The 12359-nt window shown below is 37.5% G+C and overlaps 1 protein-coding gene across 7 annotated transcripts in view; it reads right to left on the bottom strand.

Annotated features, from left to right (window-relative positions):
- The window catches only part of roq (RING finger and CCCH-type zinc finger domain-containing protein roquin), a 74111-nt gene that overhangs the window by 15727 nt on the left and 46025 nt on the right, over nucleotides 1-12359 (bottom strand). For all 7 annotated transcript variants that reach the window (XM_089727294.1, XM_028177159.2, XM_028177168.2 and 4 more), the window contains exons 4-9: nucleotides 9082-9245; nucleotides 6015-6152; nucleotides 4449-4556; nucleotides 3535-3730; nucleotides 1606-1743; nucleotides 550-699 (exon numbers count right to left, since the gene is read on the bottom strand). In XM_089727294.1, the coding sequence (XP_089583420.1) occupies nucleotides 550-699; nucleotides 1606-1743; nucleotides 3535-3730; nucleotides 4449-4556; nucleotides 6015-6152; nucleotides 9082-9245 (894 nt within the window). The remainder of the gene's footprint in view (nucleotides 1-549; nucleotides 700-1605; nucleotides 1744-3534; nucleotides 3731-4448; nucleotides 4557-6014; nucleotides 6153-9081; nucleotides 9246-12359) is intronic.

The raw sequence follows: 12359 nt of genomic DNA, 5'->3' as shown, positions 1-12359 counted from the left end.
CGAGGTAGAGGTCCGACACGTTGGACTGACCAGATTTGCACTATCCTCGGCACTACAATTCACGATGCTCTACACTCGGCGGCAGATAAAAGCAAATGGCGTGGAACCATCTGGAATAAGCTCTTGTTGCGACCACGGCCCTCGGTATTGAGGAAACCGAAGAGAAAAGAAGAAGGATGCTTACGACTGAAAAACTGTATGTTGCCCTCTGTCTGACTAGGCCTAGCTTATTATCAGGTGGCCATACAAATATTTTTTTTAAATAAATAACAAAAACGAAAACTTCCTAAGCTGATTGACAAAAATCAAATATGTGTGTTGTATGAAATTCTCGATGAGAGGAGGGAGCTGCAACTAAGATACGTTGAACTGATAATCAGGGAGTCACTCCTGGACCCAAAGAGCAGGCGATTCGACATGGCATGTTAGATAGCTTAGTATCTGACATCCATAAAATAATCCTTAAATCAATATTATTCAGATGAACGAGAATGTAATATGTATCTATTTCAGATGATAAAATATTGTGAAGTAAAAAAAAAAACTTACTAGTTGATGGTTCGTTTCGTAGATCCTTTTGCCCTTGGTTAATGTCTTTTCCGGCCGCTTGTTGCTGAATGTAATTAATCAGTCCGATGACAACTTCCTTTAATGACGTCATCACATCGGCCATTTGCTTCCATGTTGGGCTTTTAGCATCTGCAAAAAATTCTTAAACTTGCCATTTGGAGTCTCAAATAATTAAATTTATTAGGAACTCTTGGCAAAGAATAGTCTGCCCATCTGATGGTGTGTTTAGCTTCGCCCATGGACCTCAGCAATGACAGGGACAGAGCCAAGTCGCTGCCTACCTATATGTACTCTCCACTTTTATTTTGAATAGATCTCGAAGGACCACACGTTAAATTCTTAGCACATGCTAGCGGTCTTTATAGCTTATTAGAAAAAACCGATACATCCAGATCTTGAATGAAAAATTCTCTTAAAAACGTTTCTGACCGGGAATCAATGCCAGTTGCGCTTGTAATAAAAGGTCGGTGAATATGGGCCGTAAAGTAAATAATTAAAACTACATAGTTTTAATTATTTATAATCCGATATTTTACGTATTTCGTCGCCAAGCAGGGTTTTTTTCATTTATTGCTTAAATGGGTGGACGAGCTCACATTCTACCTGGTGTTAAGTGGTTACTGGAGCCTATGGACATCTACAACGTAAATGCGCCACCCACCTTGAGATATAAGTTCTAATGTCTCAGTATAGGTACAACGGCTGCCCCGCCCTTCAAACCGAAACGCATTACTGCTTCACGGCAGAAATAGACGGGGTAGTGGTACCTACCCGTGCGGACTTATTACACGATGTGGAATTCACCGTGGAAGTCAATCGTGAACATTTGTCAAGTACGTATTTCATTAGAAAAATTGGTACCCGCCGTTGCATCGCTACATACAAATGCAGCGAACATCTTATCATTTAGGCCACGACGACTTAAAATTAATTAACATACGTAAGAAGCTAATAAAACACGTATTAAAAAATAATAGTTCATAGAAGTCCTTGAGATACTGACTGTCGAATATGAAGTGATTAAGGGTGTCTTACCGGCGTTGGCGTCGATGTTTGCGAGTTTATCGAGATGCATGCTCATTGTCACCAGTTGTTCCGGGTCTCCGGTACGTTGCAGCGCGACAAACAGCTCTTGGACCGATTGGGCAAATGACTGAGGCGTCTGTAATTTATCTGTACCCAACGACTTCTGCTTAGTGTATGTACTCAACATTAAATCATATTTGCGGCTTAAACTTGCGTTATTTTATTGTCATTATATCGCTTCGAATACCTTACAGTCTTCCTCCTTCTTTACAGTGTGCTTAGTGCGAGTTTATTAACTCCTCGATAGCGTAAAAGTTAACTCATATTTGGATTTGGATTTGGAACAGCTTCTCTTCGTTTGCCGCTAGGGGCGCTGTTCCACCTTGAGATATGAGTTCTAAGGTCTTAGTATAGTTACAACGGCTGCCCCACTCTTCGAACGGTTAAATATACAGAACGTTTTATTCGGTTAGTTAGTTCAAGGTTGCCGTGATAAATTTAGGCATGCGTATCCATTGGAATTAGAAGAAAGTAATTTTGTGCACTAATAACAAAAATAGTTGATTACAAAATGTCTGTATACTTTATAAATATAGTGGATACGTCTATTCAACTAAATTTACCTAAAGCCAAAAACATGAAGCCTCCGAATTCGAATTTCCTGTTCCAAAATGTAATTCTCGCTATTTCAAGTGACATGATCGACATTGAATCTGTACAGCTACATTTCAAATGAGTCAACTACATGTAGACGAAGGTTATCATCGAATGGTTTCATGAAATGTTTTGTTTCGTTGTATTTACCACGTTAACAAACAAATTGAGGTTTTTTCTTGACTTTTTAGACAGATAAGAATACGGCCCGCCGAATGGTGAGTGGTTACCGTAGCTCATAGACAACGTCAATGCTGAGCACTCTCCGAAAACCATATTTGAAGGACGTATCATAGGGCTCTGGAAGCACCGTGGAGGGGAGTTCATTCTAGAGCCGGATGATACGTGGCAAAAAAGATCTCTAGAAACACACTGTCGATGAACGCAGCGGTTCCAGAAAGTATGGATGAACTCTCTTCCGGTGACGGGAGATATGATGGTAAAAAAGAGATGAAGGAATCATATCGAATGATTTCTCAGAGCACTCCCCATTGAACATACGGTACAAAGCACAGAGAGAGAGGGTCACAATCTTGAACAGCTGATAGTGACAGGAAAGGTCAAAGGTCAAATGGCAAACGTCCCAGAGGACGCAGTCCTACGAGATGGTCGGACCAAATACGATCTTCTCTGGACATCAACTTCCACAATGCCCTTCATGAAGCTAAGGATCGCAGCAGATGGAGGGAAATTGTACAGGAGAAACTGATGCAGCGGGGGAGTCACGACCCTCAGTAATGAGGAAAACGACACGAGGAGGAGGAGGACAAAGTACAGAGAGAGCCGCAATCCTCACGTAGACTCAGAGGTTCCCAAAGATCTTGGTAGCTTTGGGTCAACGCCAGTGGTGACGATCATGGTAAAATGATTACAGTATAAAGAGTAGTGGTCGAGCACCTTGTGAAACCACTTTTTTGGTATTGCCACTGCCGAACTACAAATTCCCACATTGTAATTTGGCTAGCAACACTCGATTCACTATATTATGTTGCTATCGATGACATCATTTGTATATTGTGGAAACGAGGAGTACAGAATGAACATTATATCCTTAATTAGTATGATGGCCTGGGAAGGAAGATAATTTTAAACGAAGGTTATTTGTACCGAAATGTCTACAGGTTCTTAGCACTGTTGCTAAACTCATGAGAGCGATGTTTGGGAATGAGGAACAGAATATATAAGTATGACACAAAACGTTAAGGTTCGAAGTGATGACCGATTCTATATCCGGCTAGTAAACCTTATTATTCTTTGGACACAGATCAAAATACTATGACTCACCTATGATGCTCTGCATGTGACTCTTATGCGCGGTGTCGCCATACAACAAAGCACTCCACTGATCGGGTGCGATTCTCAAACCTGATTCGGTGGCGATCTGAACTATCTGAGCGTCGTGTTCGCGCCTCAATGAATCGTACGTACGGAATTCCTCCTTGAGTTGCATGAGCGACGAATCTGACTCCCTTTTCGATACCTAGTACAAATGCATTCAAGGGTTTACATTTCTCTGTAAATCCAACGGGCTCTAAGTTTACTAATTAAACCAATTAATCGGTGTTTATCCACATTAACTTTTGTTTAAAATGTTCTATATTATATACGTACTCTTAAATAAAACAATTCAAAGATTACGGTGACAAGTTATTGTATTTGTTTGTTAAGAAAAAAAACGGCGAGAAAAAGAACTAATTTCTTAACCTTTACACTACGGTGGCAGGTCATTTGAGAGATGGGCGAAAGATGGCGTTGCTTTTGAAAAAAGGCGACTGCCTCATTAGTTGACAATAAAACTTTTTTATTATAGAATTTAGGCAGTATTAAATACAATACAAAATGTGAATAAGATATTTTGAGGAGACATAAGATCTTTTTAACAGTTTTCCAAAACTTAAACCTGTATAGCCTGGTATGATTTTCAATTAGTTTTTTTTCTTTACTCAAAATTATATAATACCAGACTGTAAACTCATAGATTTTACTTAACAAAAAATTATTGTTACAAACTGTAAATATTGTTATCTTAATAATAAAAAATTTTCGTTACAGCAACATGCGTATTGTGATTCTTTTTATTTTATTATTTTTTAGTAATGAAGGATTACTGGTAGCCCGGAGGCCTTTCCAGTTTCACTAGGGCAGATGGGCGAGCAAGGCCAGGAGGGGATTGTGATTCTCCAAGATAAAGACCTCACCTTAAAACATGAGGCCCGGTACAGAAGCTGCACTACATGCCCGATGCTTGTTTTTGAGGCCTGCGGAAAATGCGGCTCCAGTCTTTGAACCACAAACATCACTAGTACCTGTTAAAAAAAAAAGGAGTAATATTAAGAGCATACAAGTAAGTACAGGTGAGGAGAGGTAGAGGGAGAGGTAGACCTAAGAAGAAATAGATAGATTGCGTGCAAGACGATATGTATAAGAGGGGAGTGAGAAAGACGAAGAAATGGTTTAAGATAGAGGAGTATGGAAGGAGAAAACATGTTGCGCCGACCCCAAGTGACTGAGAGAAAGACAGGCGAATGATGATGACAAGTAAGTATAGGTATGCATATTATATAACCTGAATGAGATCTTTAGTATAAAAAATTACACAGAAAACTAGGTACTGAATTTGTTCCATTGACTTGCGTTTTTAAATAGTAGTCGTTATAGCTTGCAGTAATTTTAAACTTTTCGCAAATAAAGAAAAACTTGTAGAATAAACTTTTCATTGCACTATGAATATAACTAACAAATAATGTAAAGGCACGTGACAATGAACATATGAAGAAAAAGAGTTTTTTATTTTTTTATTGCCCTTGTAGGCAGACGAGTTACAATGGGCGGCTATATCGCTTAAAGCGATCTCTTTCAGGCAACCTTTGTCGATGTGTATTAAAACAATTTTTTTAATATTTCTAAAAGATTATCAAATTCATATAATTAATTTTTAAATCAGTATTTAGAATGAAAAATCAATTGGGGTGCAGAGTGACGCGATAAGATGGGGTCGAAATCTCAATTTTGTTCCCCCTATCTAATTGTTGGAAGCTTAAGGGTCTATTCCAAATACACACTAATGGGAACTCAATAATGATTTAATATAAAGTTCAATAAATATTCGGAAATTCGTCCATAATTTTTCTGGTTCGATTTTATTGTATTAGATGAAGATGATCCTACACGGTGGAAGATGTTCATCTATATATTAATGCGTAAAGCAAAAATATTGTACCCCTTTTTACGAAAATTGCACCGGCGGGGTAGAATGAAATTTTCCACAGTTATAGAGAATATAGAGAAGGAGTGCAGAATGATATTTTTTTTGAAATTATGCTCAAAATATACAATAAAACAATATAAAAAAACACTACACACACTACCATGTATTTGACACACACACGCATGCATACTATGTGTTTATTGTCAAACTTTTCATAATGCTTATAGTCTGTGTGTGTCAAATAGAGAATAAATTGAATATTGTTTGTCTTTATATTTGTCTAAAGTGTAGTCTTGGCGAAAGCTGTGATTATAGAAGTATAATACAACAATAGAATCATAATAGTATACAAACTTATAATTTCACTTAATTATAGTCGAATTTTGACCGAGGGACCACTAGTTTTTATTAATTTACAAAATAAGTTTGACATTCAAAATACATCCCTTGTGATGATTGACGTTCAATCTCGTGATGAAACCATAATATCTCAGTCAACCATATTCTCGTTCCGTGAAAGATTATTATAGCATAATTATTATATTCAATTCATTACCTTTCGGGAGAGAGCGGAACCGTCTTCGAGTGCGAGGAGTACCAATTTTAACACCTCTTCCTGCATAGCAGGACCAAGGAATTGGCAACCACGCGCCCTCACTGCCGCCCATAAGTTGGCGCTTAGCTGCTGCGGATTCTGGGTACAAAATTGATAATTCATTAACTATAATACATTATTATTTGAGATTACAAGGGCGAGCTGTATAATTGAAACTAGTTGTGCGGTATAGTCACGCGTTTTATAAAATGTAAAAAAATTCGAAACTTTGGAAATATTCGCGAAATAAAACTGTTTTTAATTATATTTACCCGTGAAAACCAAATAAATTATTAAGGACGATTTTTCAGTGACGATTTTTTTAAAGTACAAAAACTTGAGTTTAGTTCATTCTTTTTTGCGATTTGTTCATTTTAAATTGATAATAATTCAATAAGTACAAAAAAAATTTGCAAACATAGAGAATATTTATTAAAAAAATATATATCCGAAAAAATATATAAATGTGGCCATTTCATATTGAATTTAATATATAAATAATAATAATAAATCAAATGTACACATAGTATGTGCCAATATCCTTGAAGAAGTTAAAAAACAACAATCGAAGAATAGACATAATCCATTGAATGTTGTTCCCTCCAATGAGTCGACAAGATTTTTTCAATTGAATTGCTACGGTATCTTTTTACTTGAAAGATTATTTTAATTGAATTTATATGGCTGTATCTGCTGCATCTTTCGAAAGAGTTGAACGGTCGTTAATAAATTCAAGTGTACGTCCATTGATTTGTAGGTTTAGAAGAAGACAATCGCAATCGGAGTCATTACAGCTGCGAGTCGGCCTTCTCTAACTTATCATCACTAAGTTCTTAGTGTCTAAGAAGACACAATAACCTCGAGTAATTCGGAAAAGTTAAGCAGGTATTGCGGTTAAGACTGTTTACCGACATCCACAAAAATAATACATAATATTTACAAATTTAATCTGCCTATTTATTCCGTAAATAATGAACCTGTAATCTATAATCCTTTGTACATGTCTGAGTGAGCATCACTTGAAAACGGTTCGACTGGTTTGATTGATTTATTTTTAGTTATATTCATAATGGTTAGTACAAGGTATTATTTTGAAAGAAAACTATTGATAAAAGCGCTTTTTTTTCTTACCTAAGCTGGTAGCCTTGAGAGGCTATGCCAACGGAACCGAGCGAGTAGGTGAGCTCACAGTGCTCAAATCTGACGACGTTGCTAACACTAACTCTAGCAAGAGCAGTGCTTCGCAGAATCTACCACCGGATCGAAAACGCGACTCACTGAGAAGATTCGGGGAGAAACTCAGTGGGCTGTGTCGGTGGGTTAATTAACACGCCGAGCCCTTCGTCGACGGGTTCGACGAGAATGATGACCGGAGAAAGCGCGGGAATATTTTTATATTATCATCAATAGTCACAACCGAATGTTTCACTAGTACTCAATAATAAAAAAATAAAAATTAAAACTACTTTTACAGAATAATCTTGCGTTTATTATTGTTATTATATTACTTCCGACATCATTGATTCCGTCCTCACCGATGACTACAATATTTTATGTCGAATTTTAAAAATATCATGTTAACTACAGTCAATTTTTCAATAAAAATATTTCTTGACTTTTTACCGTTTGTTTCGAAACTTCGGACATAATAAAACGACAATAGTAACACAAAATCGTCAACGTAGTTTTAATTATGTCTGAGACTAGCGAACTGATCGAATTACGAAATATGATTTTATAAAACAAATACTTAAGTTAAGAACGTACCAATCGAATTAGACGTAATACTCGTATTGAACTAAGAAGCGGACATTTCTTCGAACCGATTCGATCGTTATTACGTCGATTTAGATACTAAATTACAATTAATACTAGATCTATATATTAATACGTGAAGCAAAAACTTTGTATCCCTTTTTACGAAAAATGCGCGGACGGAGAAGTATGAAATTTTCCACACTTATAGAGAATATAGAGAAGAAGTGCACAATGCTAATATTTTTTTAAAATAATGTATAAAAGATACATTAAATCAATAAAGAAAACATTACGCAAACTATATAATATGTATTTGACGCACACACGCATGCATACTATTTATTGTCAAACTTTTGTTCTTGACGTCTGTGGTCAAATTGAGAACAGATTAAATATTGTTTGTCTTTATTAATATTTTTTTATAGTGTAGCCTTGGCGAAATTTGTGATTATAGAAGTATAAAATACAATCATAATAGTGTACAATGTTATTATACAATTCCAATTAATTATAGTCGAATTACGACTACTGCGGGACCTCTAGTTACAATTAATACACACACCACTATTTCAAAATACAAAGCTTTTATTGGCAGACGAACGCGCATTTCACCGAGTCAGTCAATTAAAACAGTGAACACGCGTCAATCATTGTGAAAGACAATTTTAGTTCACCGGCGAATTAAATCCGATACTGATAAATATCGTATTCGAGCAAAAATCAATTTGAAATATGCGTAGACTTATAAAGTTATAGTACAGCTTTTAAACAATAATATTAACGATTCGATTTAACCCACATTTAGGTACGTTAAGTACGGACTTAAGGAATTATTTACCTTTACACTTGCTTTCAGAATTAAAGTTCTCATCAAAGATACCGATTAAAACAATTAAGCACAAACACCTTCAGAAATCTGTTCTTCGCTCAAATCGTAATCAAGCTATCATACTGTAGCGAAAGATAAGCTTCAAACAGATATATAAAAGTTTGTGTTTGTAGTGTTGTTCCAAGGTCCCAAGTTCTAAGGTCTCAGTATAGTTAGTTACAATAGCTGCCCCACCCTTCAAATCGAAACGCATCGCTGCTTCACGGCAGAAATAGGCGGGGCGGTGGCACCCACCCGTGCGGACTCACAAGAGGTCCTACCACCAGTAATAAGAATTCAAACATAATATTCTATAAAGTAATTTGAAACCGTCCATGGCGGGTAAGTTTGGTAAATTATGTTCTTCACTAGGGCTGTCACTCTGTATGTAATCAAACTAACCTGATGTTGAAGAATGAGTTCAGTGACCGTCCGTTCGCCAAGAGACCTGGCTGCCCGTGCGGCCCTGCCCCGGCCTTCCTCGTCTGTTATCGAACACTGCAGCAGCGTTACCAGCTTCCTCTGCATAGGCCTCGAGAGTCGATTCCCGTTGCCACTCATATTGGCTGCAACAAAAAATTTCGAATTCGAAATATTAATACACAAGAGGAGGTTATTAGTGCTCGTATTGGTCTTAGCCTGATGTTATATGAGGCTGTCAGCGCAAAAGTGGCCTAAGCTTACCATAATTAGTATAGTTAGGTTTAAATTTTCATCAATTTGAATATGAGTAGGCAAAAAAACAACACGCGCAAAAATAATGTTTGCCAAGCTATCTGTTATCTATGGGTGACACTATAGGCCGGCTTTGCGTCAAAATTTATTATAATTTAAATAAATTCCAATATACGTCATATAAGCTTGAATATAAAAATTGTGGGTTAGGCCACTTTTGCGCTGATGGCCTCATATAGCCTATGGCCTTCTTCAATAAATGGACTATCTAACACTGAAATAATTTTTCAAATTGAATCATTAGTTCCTGAGATTGGCGCGTTCAAACAAACAAACTCTTCAGCTTTATAATATTAGTATAGATTGTCGAACGATTGACCACCGTAGCTGTAGTTTGAATCTCCCTCTGTATTTTCACCAAATTTAGAGGCATATTTTACGAATCTCAACTAAACTTAAACTAAAATTTGATAAAGCACGTTGAGGATTAAAATTGTAAATTGATAACTAATTTCTGGTATTATTCTTAGCTGCGATTGCTGACATTGCTTTTCCTTAGACGCTTCATACGACTGACACTTATTAAATATCCAAAGGAGAACTTTTCCGAACATCCGAAAATAGCTCTTAGCTCCAACACAACACGTGGAATAAGATATATTTTTTATTTTTTGTATTAAGTTACATTGTAAATTTCGTAGTCTTTCTAAGTTCAACTTTCTTTGTACACAATACTGATAAAATGCTATTTTAATAAAGTAACAAGCCTATTGAATTTTCTTTGTTTTTTTTGCCCAACTCACGACCTTTCTGATGTTAATCTATGACGAAAATTAATTGTTAGCGAGCACTAGGTATAAATTTAAAACATAATTTACGCCTTAATTGAAGTCGGTTAAACGCTTGCCTTAAGCACTTTGGATTATTTAGGAAAATGCATAGTTTATTTGATATGAATGTATTACGATTCATTTTACAATAACGCAGTTTCCTAGCGCGGTATGTCATTGCAATGTTCAATCAGTCTAATAGCGTTCTAATTCGAAACGAAGTGCCCGGTTTGGTCCATTACTGAATTGTACTTATTGGTTCTAAACTGCAACTTTGTAAGTTTATTGTGTTCGATCGACACTTAATGAATGTATCTTAATGTATTTTAATTGACAACTAGAAACATGGCCGCTGCTACAGACAAAGTATGGTTGGTGTAAGCGGCATTAACCAGTAAAACAATTTTTAAGATTCAATCTCGCATTTCACATTTTAATGCCTTATTTTTTTTTATTGCCCTTGCAGGCAGATGAGCATACGGCCCACCTGATGGTGAGTGGTAACCTTCGCCCATGGACTTCAGCAATGCCAGGGGAAAGCCAAGCCGCTGCCTACTGTTTAATACTCTCCACAAGCCTCGTTTGAAGAGGGACATGTCATAGCGCTCGGGAAACACCGTGGAGGGGAGCTCATTCCAAAGCCGGATGGTACGTGGCAAAAAAAACCTCTGGAAACGCACTGTGGATGACCGCAGTGGCTCTAGGTAGTATGGATGAACTCTACTCCGGTGGCGGGCGGTGCGATTGTAAAAACGAGATGCCGGTATCATCTCGAACAATTCCTCAGAGCACTCCTGATTTATCGTCAAACTGACAGAAACTGAGCACCAGATTGGCCGAAACCGCCTCACAATTCTCCTCTGTAGCCCGGATTCCACTTCATGATCCCGTCGAATCCATAGAAACCCTGATACATCTCCCGCGATAGAAAACGTCCGAACTTAGGAACCTCTTAAGAGTTAGGAGCGCGGCAATCCAGGTTCGCGATTAATCGGATTGGGATGCGTCGTTTACATCGGGACGTTAAATCCCGCCTAGACGAATCTCGAAAGAAATAAAACGGGATAGTTATTTATTAGGACTCGCACTCTCCCACCTATTCTTCTGGCGACTAACATGGACCATCAAGTCTGAAACTATTGCCATTATGCTCTCTCCTCTCGTACGTCCTTTAGATCAACTGTCGACGATGACGATGAAAAGGCAGAGTGAAAAGGCCGATGCACTGCAAGAACTGTGCACCACCAGTGCTCAGATTGCGGACTTCGAAACACCGAGTTAGTGGACAGGGAGATCGAGCGCAGAGCTTTCTTGCCATCCTCGGACGCGTTACCGCCTATTACCACAACCGAAGTCGTTGAAGCATTCGAAAACTTATACAGGCAGAAAGAATCCGCCCTAATACTGGAATTTTACTTAAACTATAGTTTATATATGTTATTTAAAAAAATTAAATAACTAATTTATTGCAGAAACTTCATTATATGTTATATATTCCAAAAACATAAATAAATATTTGGTTTTTATTCTAACAATTATATATAAATTTAAATTTGGCACTATGGGTGACTCATAATTATATTAAATAAAATAAAAACTAATTAAATTTCTTTAACTCCATAAAATCGAAAAATCGATTATTATTAAATCATCATCAACAGCCCACAGTCGTCCACTACTGGACATAGGCCTCTCCCAATCCACACCACTGAGCCCGGTCTGCGGCTCTCCTCATCCACTTCTTGCCGGCCACCGTGCGGAGGTCATCGCACCATCTAGCCAGGGGGCGTCCCACGTTACGTCTTCCGCTGCGCGGTCTCCACTCGAGAACCCGTCTGCTCCAACGATCCTCAGTCCTACGGCATATATGGCCAGCCCACTGCCACTTCAGCTTGCTGATTCTTTGAGCTATGTCGATGACTTTAGTTCTCTGACGAATAATCTCATTCCGGATTTTATCCTTCAGAGAAACTCCGAGCATGGCTCTTTCCATGGCTCGCTGAGCGACTTTGAGCTGACGGACCAAACGCTACAATGTCTCGTAGCGATCTGTTTCAGTTAACATTGATTGGCTGATTTTAATCTTAGTACATGTATAATACTAATTATAATATCGTTGTATCTTCCGCTAAGCGAGCTTTATGTTCTTATGAGAAACAAAAATTATTTAAAGCT

The sequence above is a fragment of the Bombyx mandarina genome, chromosome 01 (assembly GCF_030267445.1).
Source record: "Bombyx mandarina strain Sakado chromosome 01, ASM3026744v2".
Lineage (NCBI taxonomy): Eukaryota > Metazoa > Arthropoda > Insecta > Lepidoptera > Bombycidae > Bombyx > Bombyx mandarina.
This window is presented reverse-complemented; position numbering and strand designations above follow the sequence as displayed.